Genomic DNA, 24,557 nt, shown 5'->3' with positions numbered 1-24,557 from the left:
CCGCCCCAGCCGAGCGGAGACAGCGAGCCAGGCGCGGCGGCCGAGCGCCGAGCGGCCGATGGGCCGGTTTAAAGGAGCCGGAGCGGCCGCCGCCGGGCAGGTGTGTGTCGGGCTGCGGGGCACCGGTCCCCGTGAGGAGCCTGTGTAGGGCCGGGCTCCGCGCTGCGGGGCGGCCCGAGCGGGGCCGTGCTACCGCAGGGTGAGGAGCCGGGGTGCGGGTCGGCTTTGGGGGCCCCGGAGGGACGCGTGGCTCGGGCGCTGCAGCGGGGCGGGGGTCGGTCCGTGCCCGGAGCCGCCGCTCCGTGGGTCTGGAAACCGGCAGCGCCGTGCCCGGGGTGTCCGCGCCGGCGGTGCGGTGAGTGCTGGGGGGGGGCCGGGGGGGGGCTGATGGACGGGGGGGGTCCCGCTCGGGTGGCCCCGGCACCGTGCGCCTGCACCTTCGTGTCGGGAAGCGCCCGGTGGGACCGAGCGGGCAGCGCAGCCCCTGGTTGAGCAGGCGGAACGCTCCGTGCCCGCTGGGTGTGCGGGGGGGAGAGGGGGAGCTGCCCTCGGGGCCGCAAGCTGCGGGCAGGGAATGGAAAAGGATCGGGAGGGACGCGGGGCTGACAATGTCGCGTTCGTTCGTCTTCTGCCGTGTGCGTGTGTGTGTGTGTGTCCCTGCCGCCGACCTGGGGCTGGAGGAGGCTTGGGAGGGCAGGGAAAGGGAAGGAAGGAAGCAGGGAGCGCTGAAGGGGGAGCAGGGGGGCAGCCAGGACCGTGCTGTCAGCGCTTCCCGGCTCTTTCCCGGAGCCCATCCCCAGTCGCTCTGTTCTTTATAGCACTTAAGCACTACCCCCCGTTTTCCAGGCGGGGGGCAGAGGTGTGTGACCTGCCTGGCTACAGCCTGGTGCGGGTGAGGGTTCAGACCCGTGTTCAGGCCATTCCTTCCTCCTCCCTGCCGTGCCGAGTGGTGCTGGGCTGCATGGACTCCGTCCAGCTCTGCCTTCCCACTCGCCCAGGGAGAGTTATCCTGGTGCCCTCCCTGCCGTGCCCTGCTGCCCTGAGCTGGGCCTGGCCCTCGGCACACCTCGCAGTGCAAAGATCATCAGCGGTTGGCGCACATGGACGCGGCTCTGTGCCTCCTTGCCGCACCTTTAAGGGTGAGGAAGGTGTTTTGTGGCCTCTCACGAGCACAAAAAAGAGCTGTGCCAAGCTGCCCCTCCTTCCTCCTGTCCGGTTACCTCCACACAATAGACACAGTGTGTGCCTGCAGCTTCCTCGGCAAGAATTACAGTTGCATGGGCAGGCACTTTATCCTTTCTGATCTCGCCTCTCCGCTTCTCCCCCCTTCCCCCGAGGGTTTGTTTTCCAGCAGGCTGAGTTCAAAAAGGGCACGAGATACTGCTGGCAAACTGTCTGGCGCTGAGCAAACCTTTCTGGTCAGAATCGCATGGATTGCACCCAACTTTCCATTCACACGCAGCGCTACCTGTGAGCTCCTCTGAATGTCACAGAGGCAGAGCTGCCGGTGGAAGTACCGGCGTGGGTGTGATAGCGCCTGAAGCCTGTGGCAGAGGTGTGAGCTGGGGATAGGTGTGCACTGACAGTGACTCTAGGGGCATATCCAGTGCAGACTGCTGGAGCTGCTCTCCTTCAAGGAGGAGCTCTGGCAGACAGCAGTCTGAGAGCCGGCCGCCTAGGAGACTGCCAAAGACACCTTGTCTTCAGCCAGAGGTGAAGCTTGATGCACGAAGTCCTTGGGCTGCTCTCAACAGCAGAGGCAGATAGTGCAGTTCTGGCCCTGAGTGAGAAGCTTTTTGGCCGATGTTTCCTCTTATCCCTTGCCCACAGCTTCCCTCCCACCCATTGTCTGCCCTGTCCCTCTTTCTGCACATCTCCCTCCCACAGTGAGTGAGTTTGGAGGACAGTTTTGAGTAGCATCAAGCTGCCTTTTTATGGTAAATAGGCTGTGAGGGAGCACTGTAGGAAGGGTGGTGTCTCAGAGCAGCAGCAAGGCCATGAGGCCGTGCAAGACTTAAATCGCCTTGGCTCATGGTGCCAACACTGGAGGGGCAGGAGGCGAAAGGCTGGGATGAGGGGCTAGTTTCTGTCTCCACTGTACCCAGAAACATCTCTGAGCAGCTCTTTTATTAGCCCTTACTGTCACTCTGGGTGCCAAGGGCTTGTGCTTACTGGAAATCCACTGGCTGTAACCGAGGCCAAATAGTTCCTGATGACGAGGGGTGCAGGCTCAGCACTAATGGTAGGAAAAAGAAGCAAACCAAAAAAAGCAATCACTGTGCCAGCCCATCACTGGGTACAGTGCTTCAGTCCAGCTTGCTTGGCTGCCAGCGTCTCACTCTTAGCTGAGATCTGCGAGATCACACTGTTCCTGGGGAGCCTGATTCCAGGCAAAGCACTGCTGTGGGTCTGAGGCAGCTCATCCTAAGGAAGCCTTGCTCCAGACATGCCTTGCAGGGTGCTGGGGTACGTGAGGATGTGTTGGAGCTGGGGAGTGGGATGTAGAAGAATAGATTCACTATAACTGATGCTCCAACCTGTGTTGGGAGGTTGGTACTTGTGGGGGAAGTGGATGTTCTCCCCAGCCATGTTTTGCTGCTGTCCTTCCACTGCTGGAGGAAGGAGCCCGCAGTGTGAGGTGAGGGAAGTGGATCTTTCAGGCTGTGGTTGGAAGGGAGCAGTCCTGGTGGAGGATGCAGTGTCCTTTCTGGCCCTGTTTCCTTGGGGTATCTCTTCCTGCACTGTTCAGCTCCCACACCATGCTGTGGCCATCTATTTTCTTGCTTCTGGATGAGCTCAGCCAATACTTTGGGATGAATCGTGACTCACTCCAGATAACCTGTAGACAAGGCATATCCAGGGAGTATTTTAGTCCCTGACACATGAGCCCTGCCTAGAATGGAAGGCCTGAATCATTCACGGTGCTGGAGGCCAGCACCTTTCAGGAGAGCTCCAAATCTCCGTCCAAATGAGGAGACAAGAGCAATGCAGGCCCCGTGCGTGGCATTGCTGGTGGTGGCAGCTTGTGCCTCTGATCTCTGACAGCCCTCCCGGGGCCTGGAAAGGCAGCAGCTGGCTGCGGATGTTGGTGGGGTAGCCCTTGAGTTCCTGAAGTGTTGCTGACAGGTCTATTGCTTGAAGCGGTAGCCTGAGGGGAAGGGAAACCCAGGTCAAACAAGGTTAAGGGGCCTTTTAATGCCTATTTTGACTTGGAGGGGTTTTGTTGCTGTTCTCTGCCAGGGTGCCCCTGCCCTTCCCAACTTAGCTGAGACTTGGCATCTCAGGAGAGAGGCCGGTTTTGGCTTCCCAGGAGGAACAACACACCTGGCAATGTGTGCAGAGCCCTGCTGCGGGATGGTGACCGCCTCCTGCCTCCCGACGCCTTTTCCAGAAAGCCATTTAGAGCCCCAGGCTGTTACTTGGATAACTCCCTTCCCTGATTCATCAGCAGTGTGCCGTCTCTGCTGTAGCATCCCAAATCTGCCTGTGCTAAAGGCTGAGAGGGAGAGGCCGTATCTTTTAATAACCATGTGATGCACTTGGAAAAAACTTCTGGACATGCAGTTCTCTGGTGGCTTAAGTCAATGGAAACACTCCAAGGGAGAGATGCAGCTTGGCCCTGAAGGAGAAGCAACTGCTTTGGGATGAGGGGGGCAACTGCTTGTGGGTTCTCATCTCACCTTGCCTTCTCTGACCCTGCCTGGAGAAGGCAGCAGACACAGATCGGTCCCACCACGGTGCAGGTCTTGCAGGTCCCTTGTGTGTCAATAGCTGCTGCTGGTTCATACTCACTAGGTATTGAGCCACTGAAGGTGAGCTCTCCACCATGGAGGTGATGCTCTTGCCATGTGCCCATAGGAAGTCTGCTTTCCTGCTGATGCCGGTGGCTGTGCTGTGTGGCGCAGCTGCATGTGTGGCAGGCACATGCCTGGCTGTTCCCACTCAGAATTAGCAATGCTGAAGGTGCTTTTGCTTTTCCAGCTCTTTGCTACTGAAACTACACAGCCTTGTTGCCGGCAGCTTCTGCTTCCTATCCCCGGTGGGTGCCAGGGGCTTGGCTCCACAGGGAGGGCTGTGACTGCAAAAGGGATGTGTGCCAGGCAGCACCCTGGTTTGTATCCTGCTTCCCCTGCTCCAGAGGTATCCATTGTTGAGGTTCTCCCCTTAGACTTCTTTTGTCTCAGGTGGGAGTTGACAGATCAGGACAAGCAGAGTGTGGATGCTGGATGGAATAGATGTCTGTTCACTTAAGTGTGCTGTAGTGTCCATACGTGTCCACCTTGTAGCCAGATACTGATGGAGAATCACAAAGAAGAAGTAATGCCAGGTTTTGTTGCTGGAGGAGGGTTTTGCTGTGCAGTTGTGGTGCTCTGCTACTTCGAGTTGCTGGGTTTCACCATTCAGGGAGCAACTCACGGGCTAAATGTTGTAAATTATTTCCAGCCCTTGTTGGGATTGATGCTGTCTCCCTTGTTCCATATTGTGCTGTACCAGGCTGACCCGGGTTTGCTGTGGCTGGAGGGCTGCAATAGAGCTGGTGCCCAGCACGCTGCATACATACTTCTCTGATTAGGGTTTTAAAACAGGTGGGGCAGACCAGAAAGATGGTTTTGGGTGGGTTTATGTGCTTTGAAGGTCTTGTTCCTCCTGCATCTTGGAGCAATGATGTGTGGATAGAAGGGCTCTAAAGCAAAACTCCCAATTCTTTGATTCCTTTGCCCAGCTTATTTGCATGGCTCTGTCCTTCTGGTTTGGGCTTTCTCTCCATAAGGAGGTGATAATCCTTGTAGCCTTCTGGGAGAAGGGATCATCCATTCCAGCCTGCATGTGCAGGCTGCAGCACAAGCTGCATGTGGGTTTTGCCTGCCTTCTCTCTCCTCTGCCTTTATCCTTCCCTACTCCTTGTTGTGCATCTATCTGGAGAGGCTCTCTCAACTCCCCTTTTGGGACTGCCCAGGGTATGTCACAGGCACTCAGGTTACTGGACATGATAGTTAATCCCTTCATTGCCTCACAAGCTAAACACTTGCTACTGCTATCACGTTTGGGAGGGGGCCAGGGAGCTTGAATCCCTGCCCCAGCTCCTTGTCCTGCTGCAGTCAGTGTAGGGCTCGTGTGTTGTGATGGGCTCTGTGTGTTGCACACTGGTTGTGGCTTTGCCAGCGCTCCCGGGGACACGCGTACAGTCCTTGCATGGCTGGGGAATGTGCTACAGTGATCTGGGAGAGGGAACATGCAGCACACATGGGCTGCCTGGGTAGCCCTGGGTGATGCCAAGCTGTGCTTTGTAACAGGCTGGAGAAAAGGACAAACCCAAGGTGCTGGGTGCTGCTGATCTATGACATTCTTGGCTGTGCAAGGGCTCGTCCCCAGAGCTCTCTTATGCGGTAGCTCTTCATGTGACTGTCTTTTGGGTTTCAGGTGACAGCAAGCTCCCTCAAGTGCAGCTGAGATGTGCTATCTGCCCTTCACGTTGAGAATCCCTGGTTAAAGGGTGGTCCTCAGCCACCACCAGGCCTTGCCAGCTTCTCCAGCTATTCCCAGCCACCCCTGCAACGTTGGCAGCCTCCAAAGGTCAGTTATCTTCCTTGTTAAATAGATGGTTTACGTGTGCTTGCTCCTTTCCTGGCTTAGTGTTTCTGTTCCCAAATTGGTGAACTAGGGATAATTGCGTGGCAGAAGGTCTTGACTCTGTGGGTCTCCTCTCTACTGGGTATTTGGGACCTGTGGGGAGGATGTGCAGGCAACACTGGCAGTTGTAAGCCCCTGTGGCCCAGTTCTCTGGAGGGAAAGGCCAGATTCCTTGCATGAATCATTGGAACAAAGTGAGGTTCCATCTCCAAGGGCGTTTCAGTTGAACTTCCCTTGAACATGCAAGTCTGCATCCTTCTCCTCAAACACTGCTATGGTCTATTGCTTGTTTCTAGTGTCGTGGGCAGTAGGTGGCTGGGACCCGGGCTGAGGAGCTGGGACAAGCTCCCTGGGCCAGGGGAAATGGGAGCTTGTGCTGGCATTGTTCTGCCCTGGAAGCTTCTTTTTCCCTCTGTCCCTTACACTGAGTGTTTCTTGTGGGGGCACTGCTCACAGCAGCCACCTCTCTTTCTCCTCTACCCCTCATTAGTGCAGGGCTTGGCATGCCAGCAGGAGGGGGCCTCAGCGTGGCTGTGCCTTGATCGGATTTGTCAAGGCTCCTTCCCTTTTCTTCCTGTTCATTGAAGGCTGAAACAAAGCAAACAGAAGAGAGGAATGCCAAAGAATAGGAGCGAGGGAAGAGCGGGATGCTGGAGTGACAGGCTGCCCCTGCACACACGCACCCCCCTCTGTCTGGTGGGTCAGAGCTGGAGGCAGAGCATTTCGGGAAGCGAGGCCATTCCTCTGCACTCCTGTTCCCAGCTATTCCTTGCTCCCCGCGCTGCAGCCCAGAGAGCTCCTGTCCCCACTGCTCAGGTAGTTTCCCTGGTGAGTGCTGTCCCGAAGCAGTGAGGAATGGAGGCTTGGGCTTGCTGCCTCCTCCGCACAGGCACGTGGGGCTGAGCACAGCTTGAGGGAAGCAGGGCATTGTTTGAACTGCTTTGTTTGTCATGGGCTGTGGTTAAAGGTTTCCCCCTTTACCTGTGCCAGGAAACTTTCCCCTGCCAGGCAGCCCTGAACGAGCCTGGCAGAGCTGAACATCCAGCCTGGGTGCCAGGGGAGCGAGGCACCAGCCCCTCCCCAGCCTGGAGCCAGATAAGCGCTTGAACAAGGCTCTTCTGTGCAGACAGGTTTGTGAAGTGGAGACGAGCTTGTTCTGGAGCTTGTATTGTTTCCCAGGAGGCAGGGGAACCAGGAAGGGAGTCATGGCCAGCCAGGCAAGGCTGCCCCAGGTAAAGGATGGAGCCCCTCGCTCCCTCCTCTACCATGCCCAGGCCATCATGCAGGTTCCCCTTCATCCCGCTATGGATTGGACTGGGGAGGCCATAGGTTGCTCAGCAGCCCTGGCATAATGTACTTGAAGTAAAATACATCCCTACCGGTGCCCCCCACCCCAGCCCCCTGCCTTGCGTATAAGCCACTAGGAATAGCCTTTAAACCACAGCCTCTGTTTCCTTTCCTTCTTCCTCCTTGTTCTCCGCCTTCTGGCAATCTCTGCGCTCTGTGGTTTAATTAGAGAGCACAGCGAAGTGCTTAGAGTCCAGAATGTGCAGATTAGGAGATTACTGATCCTGTCCCTAAATGGGTGCTCACATCCTGCCCTGTCTGCTACCGAGCTTCTTTTCGCCCAGAGTGGAAACTCAGCCAAACTCGAGACCTCCACCTCTCCCCTTGCTTACTGTGCAGGGGAGGGGGATGAGGGATGACAGGAGAGCTGTTGGGAAGGAGGGAAGCGAGCTGTGGATTTCCGATGTTCTCAAGCTGGGTTTGTAGCTTGCACCGGCCATCTTTGCTTCTTGCGTCCTGGCTGGGTTTGATGCTCCAGGAGCAGCAAAGCGAGGGCTTGGTGTTCTGGTGCGGTCTTTTTTTGGAGTGCTGTCTTCCTGTTCTGATGGAAAAGCCCTTTCTGTCGGAGGAAGTAACTGCTTCCTTGTGTGTGCGTTTGCACGTGTTTATATGCTGGGTTATTCGGTTCAGGGCTTGTGCCTTCCCTGTGTATACGCACCTCTCCCTGTGTTCCCAGCTGTCTCTCCTGCGCTCTTATTCCCAGTGTATGCCCAAGAGAGCTGTGCTGCAGCACTGCTGAAAGCCCAGGGCTCCCTGCTGAGAGCAGGAGGCTGGAGCCTGGTGGTGCTGTGTGAGGCTGGCCATAGCCTCATCTGTGGAGGCTTGCATCCCTTTACAGGACACGCTGTCAGTGTGAAGGGGAAGGTGACGTATTTGCTGTTCCAGATGGAGGCACCAGCAGGGAAGAGGGAGTAGAGAGGATGAGTGTGGTGGGAAGGATAAGACTCTTCCTGCAGGTAGGAGGGAACCTTGACCCTGATGGTCACAGGATGGGCTGAGCTCCCCTGCCTCTGTCCCACTCCTGGTGCAGGCTGGGCGCTGCACGGAGATTGCTCTGGATTGCAGAAGACAAGAGCTTTTGTCCTGAGCCACTCGTCTGCTGCTTGGCTGAGCTGAGGGATGCTGTTCCTTCCCTGCCTTCGTCCTTTGGTGTGTGAGTTCAGGTTTAGCTCAGCAGTGTGAGAAGCCACAGGGGTGAGAACAGAAGGAGCAGCAGGAGGAGAGAGTGCTGGGAATGGCCAGCACAAAGTTTGGGTGTTGGGAGTATTCCCCTTTCCACTGTCTGGCTTTGGGAAATGCCTCCCCTATGGAGTCCACTTCTCTGGTTTTTGCCCCCATCACTTGCTACTTCGTTCCCAGTTTGAAAATGCCCCCTATGCTTTCTTGCAGATAAGTTTGCAGTCCCTTAGCCTGGCCAGCAGCTCTTCCTCCACACTGTTGTAGGAGCCTGTCTGCAAGGTAGGCTCTCTGTAGCTCAGGTGTCACTTCAGGCCTCAGGAAATGCTCAGGGCACCCTGAGTGGACAGCACTATCACTGCCTAGGTCTCTCCGAGCCTGCCCTGGGCCATCCTCCTTTGCTATTTATAGTGCAGTTGTTCCATTCCTCTGTCTGTGGATGAGCTCTGCTTTCAGCCTTGCTTGGGCACTGAGGGCACCAGTGCCAGGAATAGCTCTGGGCAAGGAAGACATGGGAGTGTCTGCTCAAGCACAGATCCCAGTTTGGGCCAGTCCAAGCTGCATCCATGAGCTCTGGCTGTTGGTGAGCATGAGCCTCCCCTGTGGCACAGTTGGTTTTCATGCAGGGGAAGTGAAGGTATTGCCTTTCCTTGCCTGTGTGCGTGCCTGGCTCCCCTGCGATGCTGAGAAGAGTTCAGTGCTGCAAGAGGTGGCATGTGGAAGAGTTGCTCCGGGGTCAGGTGGAGTGAAGGACCTTGGTGTGATGTGCTTGCACTGTGGAGGACAGTTCGCATGGAAAGCCCTGCTCCTAGCGTGTCCTTCAAGCAGTGGCTGTGACCTCTTACCCATCCTGAACGGTGCCCATTAGGGCAGTTGTCTTGGGTGGTTACCCATTAGGGCGATGCCTTTTTGGTAGGGCACCAAAGAGGTCCTGCTCTTCTTCCCCCTGTGCTTGCTGGCCTCAAGGGAGCTCCAGCTGTGGTCTGAAAGGAGCTTTAGCACAGAAAACACCAGCACCCTCCTCAGCACGGCTGCTTGGGCAGAGCTGCTCCAGCCCTTTGGCTCGTGATGCTCGCAGCTTGTCTGGAGAGCAGACCTGAACAAACAATTACTTGCTTGATTTAGTGCCCAAAATGAAAAGCTGGAGGGGAAATAACCACAACCCAACCCAGCCAGGTTTGAGAGCCCCTTCATCTCTTCTAAATGTAACACAGCTCAGTTTCCAGCAAAACAATGCAAAATGAGACTTTTTCTGCTTAGAAAACAAAGCCTTTTGTTCCTGTCCAAAACTTGGCTGGAAGCAGCAAATGACTCTTGAGCTGTGTGCAAACTGCAGTTTCCAATCAGTAACTATTCACCCAAAGCCACTCACCCAGCTCAGGGTGACCATGCATGGCAGGCACCTGAGGGCCTGGATCACAGCCATGTCCTTGGCGCCTTCCCAGGGGTGGTGGGGAGCATGGTGTCCTGCCTCTTGTGGACTTTTCCACGCAGAGGAACTTGACTGGGGTGGTTGGAGTCCCTCTGCCTCCTTTGCTATAATTAACCTGATTAATTTTGTATGAGAGGATGCAGCCTCCCAGCATCTGAAGGGGGCCTACAAGGATGCTGGAGAGGGACTTTTCATCAGGAGCTGTAGCGATAGGACAAGGGGTGATGGGTTTAAACTTAAGCAGGGGAAGTTGGGGTTGGATATAAGGAAGAAGCTCTTTACTGTGAGGGTGGTGAGACATGGGAACAGGCTCTGACCCCAGAACTGCATCTGCCACAAGCCCACAGCAGTGGAAGCATCGGGAAATGGCAGGGGTGAACAGGTATTGATACCCGGAGCACATCCGGAGACCAGGACACAGTGAACATAATGGATTCAGAGCTGGCCATTAGCTGCAGTACAGGCGTCAGCAAAACTGCAGATATTAGAAACCTAACCCCGGCAAGAGGGAAGGGAGCTGGAGATCAGCCCAAATGCTCTTCCTTTTCTGTTTCAAGAGGCAGGTGGGTCCCTGGTGGTGCTTCTGTGGAGCGCCCAGGCTTGGTACCTCTTTTGTGCTGGCTGGTGGGCATGTGGAAGAGATTTGATCCAGGATGCTGCAGTCTGTATTAGTGTCAGAGCAGCTCTCCAGAGTGAGGCTTGTGCTCCATCAGGCCCAGAAAAAGGCCAGTCAATGTCAATACTTCACCTGCTGAGCATCCTCTTGGCATCACACAACCCGTAGTGCAGGGAGGTAAAGCTGGAAGCAGTGTATTGAATGGGTATATCCTCCATCAGCTTGTTGGGGGGGAATGTCTCAGCAGCACATTGGGGCGTTGGCATGTCTGGGTCCATGTCCTGGCTGTTGTGTCCAGTGTGCCGCAGCTCTGCTCACACACAAGTTTCTGGAGTCTATCCCGCTCATCCCCTGCTGCAGTGAGGGTCCAATGCAGCACATGCAGAGGAGTGCAGATCAGCACCCTGCTTTCTGCTGCCCTGGTGTCCCCACAGATGCCATTGAAGGCTGTTGCCACCTGCATCCTTCCAACTTCCTCTTGGTCCTATCAGGAGCAAGAGCATTTAGGGACAGTGCTGCACGCTGGGTGGGCTGAGAGCTGTGGCAAAATGCAGCTGCCCAACTTGTAAGCATTGCAGTGTGTCTGGTAGAGTGAAGCCTCCTACACAGCACTTACTTGGTCTGCTGTGGCCCTGGACTCCCACATTGCCCTGCACGGCCCCTTCTCCATCTGGGTTGCGGACAGGGAGGCTGGCTGCAGTGCTGTTCTGCAAAGGCAGCCTGTGTCTAGGAGGAGCTCGTGATTGGAGTCTCTGCCAAGAGGAGTTGCTCCCTGGTGCATTCCTGGGGTTTCAGACAAGGGGAGGTAAGCAGTGAGGCATGTTCCTGTGTCAGACCCAGCCTGAACTTGCTTGTTTCCTCTGGAAACAAGGAATCAGTCTGGTGACGGAAGTCCCAGCTTCAGCCAAGCTCGAAGCTTCAACCAACACCCTTCAGTGGCTGTTAGCTCCTTTCCCCAAGTGCTGTGCTTCTGTCAGAGAGGGTGGCTGTTCAGTGTGACCTTTGCAGAATAAAAAGGTGAACCCTTGGAGCAGCAGAGCTGTGTGTGGAGATGATCTTACAGGAGAGCTTGGTGCACGAATATAAGCCATAACTGAGGCACAGCTGACTGCTGTCCCAGGCTGGGATTTTCTCTGTACCCTGATGGTGCTGGGGGCAGTGGGGAGTCAGGGACATCTTTTCTTTTACAGCTCATGTGTTGGTATCCAGCCCCATGCCTGCTGCTCCATCTCATCTCTAGCATACGGTGCCTGTTTTGCCCCAGGTTGCTCTTTCCAGGGAAATAGGGAGGTGGGATTCTCGCTGAAGCTTTGCTTATCATGAGACTGGGGAGGCAGGGGTGGTAATCCCGAGCATGGGGTTTTAATCTGCTCTCCTGGCCGAATTCCATTCCGCCTCTGTACATTCCAGCAGCTGCCCCGCTCCGCACTGCCTGTGTGGCATCCGCCGGCTGGCACAGCCCCCCAGAGGGGGACAGGGAGGTGACTGCGTCATAGCTCAGCACCCACCTGACAAAGTGCCTTATGTGCGTTAGAGGTGATCTGCTGAAGGAGGAACCAGCCTGTGCCCTCCTTGCTCTTCGTGAGAGCAGAAGAGATTGTTCCCGGTTGCCGCTTCTCAGCTCTTGCTGTGCAGCTCTCACCATGGCTGTCAGGCCCCTTCTCGCCTCCTGCGAGCCTATGAAGCTGCTGCGTTGTGCTCCTGCTGTGCCCCAGTCTAAGCAGGTCAGCTAAACTGTTACTGCTCCAAAAACGAGGCCTGGGAGAAGGATTTGCAGTTTCTGTTGCCTACAGCTAGGTGAGACAACAGGCATGGCTCCGAAATCACTCCCCCTGGCTGCCCTGCAGCTCTTCGCTGGGAAGAAGCCAGGCCATCGCATCATGTGTAATGGGGGGTACATGTGTCATATGTCCCTGGGGGGACACGGTAAGGGGGCAACAAGACCTGTAGACAGTCCTGCTGTGCCTCAGCATCACCTCTGTAGGCGCACACAACAAGAGGTTAAGGTGCCCACCCTGCCATGTGCCTTGCTGCCAGATCTGATGCTGTGGGAAAACAGAGCAGCTCACCTCTGTGCTTGCCGGGCTGGGGGAAACCTGCTGATGCAATGGAAAGCTCCCGCTGCCAGCTCTCCCTAAACATTAACCGCTCACCTGATAGTTGCAGAGCCAGGGAGAGCAAAGGCCAGCTGAGCAGTGCTCCTGGAAAAAGCAGGGATCTTGGAGGAGCAAAGCATCAGCACATGGACAGCCTGGGGGAGTCTGGGGCTGGAGCAAGAGAGGGGACCTCATTCTGGTCTGTTTGCCATGTCCCTGGTCCCTGCCAAAGCAGGAGCTGACCTGCTCACGGGAGAGCGCAGGGGAGGAAGGAGAACCTGCTGCCAACAGCACTTCTGCCCTGCGCTCCTGTGCTGGGGTTGGGAGCCGGCGGTATTGGGAAACCTCTCATCTTACTGCTGGCTGCGCTCGTCTGGTGCGAGCAAGGAGACTGAGCGGGGGGGCAGGGAGGCCGGGTGCTGCAGCTGCAGGGATGGGTATGGGATCACAGAATGGCTGCGGTGGAAGGGACCTTAAGGATCGTCTAGTTCCGACCTGACCTTGAACACTGCCAGGGATGGGGCAGCCACAGCTTCTCTGGGCACCCTGTGCCAGCGCCTCAGCACCCTCACAGGGAAGAGCTGCTTCTTAGTATCTCATCTCAATCTCCCCTCTGGCAGGTTAAAGCCATTCCCTTTATCCTGTCCCTACATGTCCTTATAAAAAGTTCCTCTCCACGTTTCCTGTAGCCCCTTTAGGCACCGGAGCTGCTCTAAGGTCTCCCCTTAAGGAGCCTTCTCTTCTCCAGGCTGAACCAGCCTAGCTCTCTCAGCCTGGCTCCAGAGCAGAGCTTTTTCCAGCCCTTGGAGCATCTTTGTGGCCCCCTCTGGACCTGCTTCAACGCTTCCAACAACGCTGTTGTTACCCCCAAAGCTGGATGTGGGACTGAAAGGGGGGTCTCACCAGGGCAGAGCAGAGGGGGAGCAGAGTTGGAACAGTTGTTGCTGTACCTCAGCTGCCGGTACCCACTTCACTGCTTGCCTGTGAGCTGCTCCCAGCCTTGCCCTCCACTTGCTGTGCCTTTAACGGGGGAGGAGAGGCTGTAGCTGCCTTCCTGCTTGTCATCTCCTCCCCACTGCCCTAAACATCCTAAAGCAAACACCTCCACCTCGCCTGGGCTCCCCAGCGACCTTCCTGCCCCTGCCCGGGGTGCGGCTCACTGCACCGGGGCAGGCAAGATAGGGAGGCCAGCAGAAGAGTGCGGCGAGGCAGTGGTGGGCAGCCAGAGCAGGAGCCAAAGGCCTCCCCAGGCCGTGCTGTTGGCAGGTCTGGGCTTCCCCAGGAGCATGGGGGGGAGCCCATAGCTCAGCTGGAGCACTTGGCTCATGCTGGATACCACGGGACAGTCCCGGACTGAGCTCCATGAGGAGGGGAGCAAAGGGAGGGTTCTTTTGGAGCTGCTGGCTCAGGAGAGCAGTGGGGCAGCCCCGGGGGTTCCCTCTCCGTGCTGGGCAGGAAGGTGCTGCGAGTGAGTGCCTGTTGTAAGCACAGCCCTGCCTGAGCGGGAGGTAGATGCCTCGCAGGGCAGTGATTTCAGCGCAGACCCGGCCTTCCCCTGCAGCTCGCCGGGTGCCTTTGCAAGCTCTGTGCTGGCGTTGCCAGGCAGGCCGGGGCTTGCTGCCGCAGCTCGCCCTTGGGTTATGGAGTGGGGGGCAATTTACATCGCATCTAAATCGCCATGCAGGCAGCTTGCATCCTAATCCCTCTGCCTGCCGCCGTGGTGGCCTCCTCCCACCACATGGTGCCAGGCACCCTCCGGCGGGATCCCACCGAGGCTGAGGCAGGCAGAGGGCTTCTCCTGCCACTCACGCAGGGATGGAGCCTGCTGCCTTTCCCCAGCCCGGGGGCCAGGCGTGGGGGAGCTGCAGGTAGAGCCCGTCTCCACATAGTTAACATTCCCAGCCTCCCGCTCCTCCTGCTGCCATCCTGCTCCGGGGAACGCTGTGCGTTTTGGGGAGCGCTGCTCTTTTGGGCTATCGGGGTGCAGCTCTTTCCTTTCCAAACCTTACGCTGGCATTTGCACCATGTCCAGGTGAGGAGACGACAGTGTTTGGATGGTGGCTAATCTCTATCTGAGCAGCAAAGGCTGCACCCCAGCCCTGCCATACGTGCAGCCCCTCTGTTTCGAATAGAATCACAGGTTGGAAAAGACCTTCAAGATCATCAAGTCCAACCTTTCCCCTGGGACTTACCCACTAAACCTGCCAGCCAAGGGCTCCACTGCCTTCCATATCTCCCTCCTGTGTGTTTCTCGACGTGAACAAAGCCTCCAGCCCTGAGAAAGAAGGATGCAGGTGCTGGGTGGGGGTAAATACCCCCGATGCTTCCCTTATCTCGGCAAAGGAGGGGTCTTTGAGTCCTGGGAACGGGAAGGGGGCTCGGAGGGAGGCAGGATTCCTCCCCGACTTACTTCGGGCAACTCCGTGCCCCTGGCGCTGGGGGCTCTTGAGCAGAAAGCGAATTTAATCTCTTGTTTTGTTTGTTCTTTCCTCCTCCCGAAGGGGGGCCGGTGCGGGGGGAGCTTGGGTTTGAGAGCGGGGAGGAAAGGGGGGGAAGTGTCAGATCCGAAAGGGAGGAGTAACGGGAGGACGGGAACGGCAGCCCCGGAGGGAGCGGGAGCAACTGCGGGAGGAGGAGAAGGGGAAAGGGAAAGGCAGGTAAGGAAATCGCCTCGTGGGGGGCAGGTGAGGAGGGGGAGAAGGCAGGGCAGGAGGGGTGAGGGTGCTGAGGGGAGGATGGGGGCGTCTTTGGCAGCTGGCCTGCTGCTGGTCCCCCTAAACTCCTATCCGGTATCGTGCTCCCATGCAGGATTGAGGACGGAGTGCTGCTCTTTCGGTGGGGTCCCAGGGCAGCAGTAGGGGTGCTGTTTGCCACCACCTTCTCCTTCTCCCTGCTGAAGTCCCTTTCCCATCCCTTGCCTTCCCATTCTGCTCTGTGCCGGCTGAACCCCCCTCATCCCGCCTCTCCCCAGCCCCTCATGCAGCGAGCTCTGCACAGAGTTTGGGGGATGCCCGGGAGCGGTGCGGAGCAGCCTGCGGGATGGAGCCGGGCTGGCAGCAGCGGGCAGAGACCTCGCTCATGGGGGAAGCGTGCCTGGGCCTGGTGTGCTCCATGCATCAGCTCCCTCTTCCCCGCCATGCCTGTGCTCTGTGGAGCGGAAAAGCAGGAAAAGCAGGGAAGTGTTGGGCCCCATTGCAGGGAACAGTGGTGCTGGCAGGACCCCTTTTCCATAGGGAAAAGGGGTGCAGCCCTCCAGTGCTGTGCCTGATGCCGCGGGCGCATCCCGCAGTGTTTGAGGGTGACCGTGCCCCTCTAACTGGCCTTGCAGGGCCTGTTGGATATCCTGTGCTCCTGGAGCACTTCCCATCAGGCGATCCCTATGGGGATGAGTGGTTGCACCCTGGCCCCGGGGGCTGCTCGAGGTTGTCTCCTCCCTGTCCCAGCCCCCAAGCCCGGCGGCCCCAGGGGCATCTGCACATCAATGGGCTCCAGTGGGTATGTGCAGGGGGGAGCAGACCCTAATCCGGCCCATTCATCCCGGAGGCAGCTTTTGTTGAGCCTCCAGATGTGCGGAGGGCAGGGGCTGTGTGAGCGAGGTTGGTGTTGCCTTGCTTTGGGGGGGTCATTGTCTCCCAGGGCAGGGCTCCCTGCGGATGGGCTGTTCCGCGGCTGAGGCACGTTTCACTGGAGCCTGTGGGGTTTTTCCACCACACTTTGTCAGGGCAGGTGGCTGTGGATGGAGGAGGAGGAGGTGTTGGGCCTGCGGCAGAGCTGGGCTCGGGAGTTCCCCCTGGAAGGAGCCAGGATCCACCCCGGGACCGGCCACCCAGTGTGAGGGGGACCCTCCCGCACAGCCTCCCTGCTCCCCTGGGAGCCCTTCAGCCTTTCCCCTTTGCAGGCAGCAAGGAGCAGAGCTGAATGAAATCACTTAGAGGACTCCGAGTGTTTGAGGTCCCCCCATGGGCTCTATAGCCGTGGCAAGCTGGTGTGGAAGCCCGGGTGGTCCAGATGCCCCAGGCACAATGCAGGAGGGTGCCAGCCAGCAGAACCTGTTGCTGGAGAGGTGAAAGGCATCTCTCAGTACCGGAGATGGGGAATGTGCTGCTGGCAGATATGGAGGCACCTTTGGGGCTGCTGGTGACCCCGCTCTCTGCTCCCCTTGTCCCTCGCAGGCTCTAGGATGCTGGGGCCAGCCGGGCTGGCGCTGCCCACCTGATCCTCGCCGCTGTGTCCCACCGGCACACCATGTTTCGCTCCTGGCGCATGAAGCTGAAGGTGCTGCTCGCTACGGTGACCCTGGCCGTCCTCCTCTGCTGGCTCTACCTCTTCATGGGCAGCCTCGAATGTGAGTGGGACCAGCTCTTCTTCCTCTGATCCAGGGACAGTCGCGACAGAGGGTGGCGGGGGCCTTGGAGTGGTTGCTCTGTGGCTGTGCAAGTCACTGGGGGTGTATCTGAGCCCTGCGTTCCCGCGGCATCCCTGGGGATCAGAGCTGGGCACGTGTGCGGGGACCTCTCCACTGGGGCTCTGCCCCACCACCCGCACGTTATCCCTCCCTGCCGAGCTCCGTGCCCATCACATGCCCCGTGTCCCCTCCGCAGACGGCCGGTTCCTGCTGCTGCCGCCCTGCCTGAGCGAGCAGCCGAGCCGGGACGTGGAGCGGGAGGCGCTGGCATCACGGGTGCGCCGGGTGGAGGAGGAGAACCAGCAGCTCCGCCTGCAGCTCAGCCAGGCCCAGGCGGAGGGCAGCGATGGCAGCCCGCAGTGGGGGGCCTCTGCCGAGGATGGGGACCCCCCCGGGGCTGACAGGAGCAACCGCACGGCCTGCCCCAAGCAGCGGACGGTGCACAAGTGTGAGGTGGGTGATGGCACCAGCGGTGCGTAGGGCATGTCAGGTGGGAGCCTGGGACCGTGGCTTAGGGTGGATGTGAACCCACTTGGCACTGCTCACACCGTGCTCTGGCCATGCTGGGGGCTCATCCAGCCCTCCATGGTGCTCAATGGGCCTCAGTCGGTGGGTGAGGGTGTCTCGCTTCTCCAGAGGGGGAGGCCGGGCAGACAGATCCTTAGTCCCCTCTTCTGAGCCAAAGGATTCCCACCTCCGTCTGGAGCTCCTTCCCCAGGGTGAGGGCTGGGTTATGGAGTCTCTCCCCGTAGCACAGCCCATAGGGAAGAGCTGACGGGGACCCTGCAAGGTGGGAGGTATCCAGGCTCAATAAAGCACCGTTTGTCTCTGGGCAGCTCCTGCACATCGCGATCGTGTGCGCCGGGCACAACGCGAGCCGGGATGTGGTCACCCTGGTGAAATCCATCCTCTTCCACAGGTAACGGGAAGTGCTGTGCCAGAGGCCTGGCTTGGGGCTCCCAGATGAGCTGCTGCAGGGGGGCCGTGCTGCGGGTTAGGGGCTCTTCCCCTGTGCCACTGCTTAGAGAGACAGAGGGGGGGTTCTTTCCCCATCTGCCCCCTCAGCTGATGTCTCCCCTGGCGGGGGTGGGAGGGATGAGGACCACGGGGACCATGGGTGGTGCTGAGTGCTGCTGCGCTTTGCCCCCGGCAGGAAAAACCCGCTCCACTTTCACTTCATCACGGACTCGGTGGCTCACCGGATCCTCCAGACGCTCTTCCAGTCCTGGATGGTGCCCTCTGTCCATGTCAGCTTCTACAACGCCGATGACTTGAAGGCAGGCGCTTGTTCCCCCTTTGCCCTGCCGCAGCCTAGTGCTCAGAGGGCTGAGGGGAGCAGGAGGGGGGGGGGTATTAACTCTTTTCCTGCTGGTCCCTTGCTTATCTGCTCCCCTTTCTGGGCTTGTTGCTGGTCCAGCTGAGAAGGGGGGCACAGGGCTGATGCTGAAGGGGTGGCTCTGTGGTGGAGCCGGGTTCCTCACTGAGCACTGAAACGCTGGGGTTCAGATGGGAGCTCTGCCGCCTCAAGGAAGGGCCAGGCAAAGGCGAGAGCAAAGGAAAAGGGGACGCAGTCTGCAGGCACCTGGGCGCTGCCAGTGGTGCCCCTGGAGATGCTCCAGGCTGGGCTGGCAACACAGGTTCCTTGTGCCCCTCTGCTGGCCTCTGCACGGGGTGCTGGGCACACACAGAGTCATCCTGCCCGGGCAGAGGAAGGGCATGAGCATGCCCAGCCCTGAGGCCACGTCACCTTGCAGCCGGAGGTGTCCTGGATCCCCAACAAGCACTACTCCGGCATCTACGGGCTGATGAAGCTGACGCTTACCAAGGCACTGCCCTCCAACCTCTCCAAGGTCATCGTCTTGGACACCGACATCACCTTCGCCACTGACATTGCGGAGCTCTGGGCTGTCTTTGGGAAGTTTTCCGGTGAGGACAGGGCCCTGGGTGCTGGGCCCCCATCTGCCACAGCACCGGCGCGGTTGGGTTTGCCTGGGCCCTCGGAGCCCACAGCAAGACAGCGTCACGTCCCTGTGTTTCCTCAGACAAGCAGGTCATCGGGCTGGTGGAGAACCAAAGCGACTGGTACCTGGGCAACCTGTGGAAAAACCACAAACCGTGGCCAGCCCTGGGCCGGGGCTTCAACACCGGTGAGCGTGGCTGCCGGGGTGCGGTGGTCACATCCAGCTGCGGCAGCGCTTGGCACGGGCAGGATGGGGAAGGCTGAAGGGAGGCAGGGGAGCGCTGGGCATGGCCCAGGGCATGCAGGCTGCTGTGCCGGCTGCTCCTCGGTGACCCAGCACCCTCCTCCCCGGCACCCAGGGGTGATCCTGCTGCTGCTCGACCGCCTGCGTCGCCTGGGCTGGGAGCAGATGTGGCGGCTGACGGCGGAGCGGGAGCTCATGAGCATGCTGTCCACATCACTGGCTGACCAGGTAACGGTCCTGCCCCGGGGGTGGTTGGCCCCGCTGCTGGCACAGGGATGGGGAGCCGTGCTGCCTCCCTCACCCCCTGTGCCGTTCTCCCTCCTAGGACATCTTCAACGCGGTGATCAAGCAGGACCCGTCCCTGGTGTACCGGCTGCCCTGCTTCTGGAACGTGCAGCTCTCTGATCACACCCGCTCGGAGCAGTGCTACACCGAGCTCTCGGATCTCAAGGTGTGTGGGTTTCCTGGCGAGGGTCTGACGGCCAGCGCAGGCACTGGGACGGGGTCTTGGGGCGCAGTGGGCGCTGCTGCCTCCCGCTCCCTGTGCCGACACCGCTGCCCTCAGGTGATCCACTGGAACTCGCCCAAGAAGCTGCGGGTGAAGAACAAGCACGTGGAGTTCTTCCGCAACCTCTACCTGACCTTCCTGGAGTACGACGGGAACCTGCTGCGCCGGGAGCTCTTCGGCTGCGCCAGCCTGCCCAGCGCGCCCAGCCACCAGGTGAGGCGGCGGCAGCGCTGCCCCACGGCGTGGGGCGGGCACGGACCCCGCGCAGCCGCCCCAGCTCCCCGTGGGGCTGCGGATCCCCCTCACCTTCGTGGCGTTGCAGCTGCAGCAGGCGCTGGAGGAGCTGGATGAGGACGATCCCTGCTATGACTTCCGGCAGCAGTACCTCACGCAGCACCGCGTCCACCTCTTCTTCCTGCAGTATGATTTCCTGGCCCTTCTCAACCCCACCGATGTCACCCTCGTGGCACAGCTCTCCATGGACAGGTACTTGCTGGTGGGAGCTCAGGTCCTGCCTCCGCTCCTCTGGGGAGGCTCAACAGCGTGGGAGCCACCAAGGGTCTCCAAACACAGAATCACAGAACAGTTTGGGTTGGAAAGGACCTCAAGATCATCCAGTTCCAACCCCCTGCCCTGGGCAGGGACACCTCACACTAAACCATCCCACACAAGGCTTCATCCAGCCTGGCCTTGAACACCGCCAGGGATGGGGCGCTCACAACCCCCCTGGGCAACCCATTCCAGTGCCTCACCACCCTAACAGGAAAGAATTTCCTCCTTATATCCAATCTAAACTTCCCCTGTTTAAATTTTAACCCATTGCCCCTTGTCCTGTCACTACAGTCCCTGATGAAGAGACCCTCCCCAGCATCCCTATAGGCCCCCTTCAGGTACTGGAAGGCTGCTCTGAGGTCTCCACGCAGCCTTCTCTTCTCCAGGCTGAACAGCCCCAACTTTCTCAGCCTGTCTTCATACGGGAGGTGCTCCAGTCCCCTGATCATCCTCGTGGCCTCCTCTGGACTTGTTCCAGCAGTTCCATGTCCTTTTTGTGTTGAGGACCCCATGGGTTCCTCACCCTCACCACCCTGAGCTGGGAGCAGCAACGCCTCCCGCTCTCCCCTGCACTGGCTGGCATGGAGCTCAATGGCAGACACCCGCTCCGCGCCAGGAGACACAGGGCAGTGCCCTCTGCTTCGCAGGTTACAGATGCTGGAGGCCATCTGCAAGCACTGGGCCGGCCCCATCAGCCTGGCGCTGTACATGTCGGACGCGGAGGCTCAGCAGTTCCTGCGCTATGCCCAGGCCTCGGAGGTGCTGAGCGCCCGCCGCAACGTCGCCTACCACATCGTGTACAAGGAGGGGCAGTTCTACCCCATCAACCTCCTGCGCAACGTGGCCCTGGCCAACACGCAGACGCCATACGTCTTCCTCACCGACATCGACTTCCTGCCCATGTATGGCCTCTATGAATACCTCAGGTAAGGCTTTCTCTGCGTGGTTCTTGCGCGCGCTCCCCAAGCGCCAGGAATCGCCCTGGGCAGCAGTTCTGAGCATGCAGAAAGTGTTTCCGTTGTGTTCAGCCTTGGGATCCTGCCCTTGCTTTCATCAGACATCAGTGGATGAGGGCTGCCCCGTTCCTCCTGCCTTACCCTGCAGGGTGTTCAAACCCGTTAATGCTCTCCTGGAGCGGTGGGCAGGCCGGAGGGGCTGCGGAAAGGGGCTGTGACCATGACTCACAGCCAGGGAGACCTCACACCCTTCCTACTGCCACCATAGGAACTCCATCCAGCAGCTGGAGCTGCCCCAGAGGAAGGCAGCTCTCATCGTGCCGGCGTTTGAGACCCTGCACTACCGCCTAACCTTCCCCAAATCCAAAGCAGAGCTGCTCTCCATGCTGGACATGGGCTCCCTCTACACCTTCAGGTAGGGACCGGAGCTGTTCTGCTGTCCTTCGGGGCTATCACACGCAGTAGAAGGCACTTTTGTACCCTTACGCCTGTGGGGCAGCTGGCCCAGAGGCTCTTCTCTGCCTGCCCCTCATTCCCATCTCCCCCCCACAGGTACCACGTGTGGCCAAAAGGCCATGCCCCAACGGACTATGCCAAGTGGCGGACGGCCACGGTGCCGTACCGCGTGGCGTGGCAGCCGGACTTCGAGCCTTACGTTGTAGTGAGGCGAGACTGCCCCAGGTACGACCAGAGGTTCGTGGGCTTCGGCTGGAACAAGGTGTCGCACATCATGGAGCTGGATGCGCAGGTGGGTGACGCTGGGTGTTGCGGGGGGCAGAGACGTGTCGGTGCCACCAACGTGATGCTGACCCCGGGCTCTGCCCCCAGGAGTATGAGCTGCTGGTCCTGCCCAACGCCTTCATGATCCACATGCCCCATGCCCCCAGCTTCGACATCTCCAAGTTCCGCCTGAGCGCAGGGTACCGGAGCTGCCTCCAGACGCTGCGGGAGGAGTTCCACCAGGACCTGTCACGGCGCTATGGGGCTGCCGCGCTCAAATACCTCACCGCTGAGCGGAGCCTGTGATGCCTGGGCACAGGGGGCACGGGGCGACAGCAGCACGCTGGAGACGGGAAGGTGCCGGGATTCCCTCTGCCCCTGCTCACCGCAGGAACCAAGCCGCTGCACAGCCTCTTCAGCCCAGCAAAGGGGTGCCTGCAGATGAGATGGAAGATGCCAGCTGTGGGAGCAGGCAGTGCCTGCAGGTCACGCTGCTGCAGTGTACCCAAGGGGTTTGGAGCAGCAGAAGGAGCCTCCCCGTGCCAGGGACCAGGGGAGTGATGGGTGTCCTCCCTCCGCTGGTGTAGCAGATGTGGATTCCCAGCCTTCCTTAGCTCACCTCGAGGCCTGGGAGCTTTACCTTACCCTGCGCTGCCTCTGGTCTGTGGTTCCAGGTCCCAATCCCCTCCAGGTCCCACACCCCTCCAGGCCTTTGATAAGGGGGAGACAAGGTTGTAGAGCATCATTTTGCATCCGTTGTGGAGCAGGCTCAGAGGTGGGGAGCTGGCACAGGGTGCCCAGAGGAGCCGTGGCTGCCCCATCCCTGGCAGTGTTCAAGGCCATGTTGGACACAGGGGCTTGGAGCACCCTGCTCTAGTGGAAGGTGTCCCTGCCCGTGGCAGGGGTTGGAACTGGGTGAGCTTTAAGGTCCCTTTAACCCAAACTGTTGTAGGATTGTGAAGCCTCCCAAATCCCTGGGAGGTGGGGCCAGGGAGAACCAGGAATTGTGGTGCCTGGGTGGTTAACAGGGCAAAGTAGTGTTACTCCCATCTGTATGGATGCAGACAGCAGAGCTGGCCCAGCACTGATGGTGCGGGAGTCACACAGAGCAGGATGAGCTCTCTGCTGTCCTAGCAGTGGAAGCAGCCGTGCCGGGGCTGCCAGTGCCCCGCAGGGCAGGGCTGTGACCCAGCCTCATGGGGCAGCTCACATTGGAGACATCCACGGCAGGGCCTCCCCTGCTCCTCCCCAGCTCTGGGCAGCGCAGACGTTGCCATCGACAATCAGGGATGTGGCTGACACTGGACAGGACCGTGGCGGATCCCCGTGCCGGGGGCACTGCTCGCCTCTGTCACACTGGAGCACAGAGGATGCGTCGCTTTCCTCACGCTATTTAAATTATTCGATACTTCCCTCCTCAGAACTAACTGATCCGGGGTGCCCGGGGGTGGTTTTAATCCTTTCTTCCTCCTGGATGATCCTGCCGGTGGCCCTGGAGGCTCTCCAGGCCCATTGCTGCTGCAATCTCTGCTCTTCCCTCCTTAGCGTTGCTCTGGGCTGCAGGAGCCAGCTCTGTGCAGGGGTGAGGATTTCCGTCCGCAGTGGGAGCCGTACCCAGGCTGTGGGAAGGGCACAAGCGCCTCTTGCCGAGTCTCTCTTTTTAATTTAATTTTTAAATTAAAGCTTTTTTATTCTTTTTCACGTCCCTGTTGGAGCTGCCTGGTTATTCCGTCCTGATGCTGGGAGCCTGCGTGAGTGCGCCGGAGGGAAGGCAGCAGGAGGAGAGCAATGCAGCCGAGGCAGAGCATCCCTGGGCTCGCTCTGCCTGGTGCGTTTGAAGCCTTTTTCCCTTTCTGGCTGGCACCCCATGGCTGAGGCAGGTGTCAGTTTAATCACACCCAGGTACAAGAGACGTGGTTCCTTCTCCTGTGGTGCTGCTGCTCATCCCCAAGACCACTGTGCCAAGCAGGACCTTCTGCTTGCCCACCAATGGGGACAGGCACCCAGCTCCATCCACAATGCAGGCAGCAGGACCAAGCCAGGGCTCGCACACTGCAAGACTTGGGAAGCAAAACCGGCTCTCACACGAGCCGCCAGCCTCACATCTGCAGGGAGGAGGAGGAGGGTAGCGTGCCAGGAACGAGTTGTTGAGGCTTTATTTGGGAAGACATTGCTCACCAGTGAAGCCGGGCGCAGCTCCACCCCAGCAGCCCATAGCGGACAGCTTTTGTTGAACACAGCCAGTGCTCACCAGAATGGCTTTGCTTCTGCACTGAGCACCCAGACAGGTTTAGATCAGCTCTAGACGGTAGCTGAGCCTGCTCACTGCTGCAGACACAGTGGGGGAGCAGCGCTGGGATGGAGCTGGTGTTTCTTTGGTGGTTGGTGGGTACAGGACCGCTGTGTCTGGGGGTGCTCTGGAAGGGGCACTGCTGTGCCTGCAGCAGCAGGACTGGGTGCCATCGTTTTCACCTAATCCTTCCCAGCCTGCACAGTCCTGAGCCCAACGCAAGGATGCAGGTACCCGGAGCAGACCCCACTCAGTGCCGGTCTCCATGTGCCCTCTGCCGGGCGGCATCAGCGGGAGGCAACCACTAAGTCGGGTTTTCTTTACCCAGTGATGTTCTTAACCCAGCACAGGCCCTGCTCGAGCTGAACCCATTTCTACTAACGCAGCACCCTTCTCCCTGCGCAGAGAGCGAGGCTGGAGCCAGCGGTGCCGCAGCCATTGCACAGAGCCACGCTCTGAAATGTCCTACGGGCACCATCACCCCTGGCCCCGCTGTCCCTGCCTGGTACATGGAGCTGAGGAGACGAGAGGTTTGATCGTGGTTTATTTAGTCAAATGTGAAAATAAATAAATACAAATTGAGCAGATGCTCTGTCCCCTACCCCCCAGTTAAGTTTACTAAAA

General features: G+C 59.0%; 1 protein-coding gene across 7 annotated transcripts; it reads left to right on the top strand.

Annotated features, from left to right (window-relative positions):
- The first annotated feature begins 16 nt into the window (after positions 1–16).
- LARGE2 (LARGE xylosyl- and glucuronyltransferase 2) lies at positions 17–22,657 on the top strand. 7 transcript variants are annotated; one of them, XM_065686422.1, is made up of 17 exons: positions 17–100; positions 5,422–5,574; positions 8,368–8,436; positions 16,471–16,643; positions 16,900–17,156; positions 17,540–17,622; positions 17,857–17,973; positions 18,451–18,629; positions 18,746–18,850; positions 19,023–19,135; positions 19,233–19,358; positions 19,473–19,628; positions 19,738–19,901; positions 20,615–20,893; positions 21,192–21,338; positions 21,476–21,671; positions 21,752–22,657. In XM_065686422.1, the coding sequence occupies exons 4-17, from the start codon at positions 16,544–16,546 to the stop codon at positions 21,947–21,949; spliced, it is 2,220 nt and encodes a 739-aa protein (XP_065542494.1). In that variant the 5' UTR covers positions 17–100; positions 5,422–5,574; positions 8,368–8,436; positions 16,471–16,543; the 3' UTR covers positions 21,950–22,657. The 7 variants fall into 7 exon arrangements, with proteins under 7 accessions (XP_065542494.1, XP_065542491.1, XP_065542492.1 ...); XM_065686419.1 differs by lacking the exon at positions 8,368–8,436; XM_065686420.1 differs by lacking the exon at positions 8,368–8,436 and having other exon boundaries at positions 60–199.
- The last annotated feature ends 1,900 nt before the right edge of the window (positions 22,658–24,557 follow it).

The sequence above is a fragment of the Lathamus discolor genome, chromosome 6 (genome assembly GCF_037157495.1).
Source record: "Lathamus discolor isolate bLatDis1 chromosome 6, bLatDis1.hap1, whole genome shotgun sequence".
NCBI lineage: Eukaryota > Metazoa > Chordata > Aves > Psittaciformes > Psittacidae > Lathamus > Lathamus discolor.
Note: the sequence above shows the minus strand (reverse complement) of the source record. Positions and strands in the feature narration are given on the sequence as shown.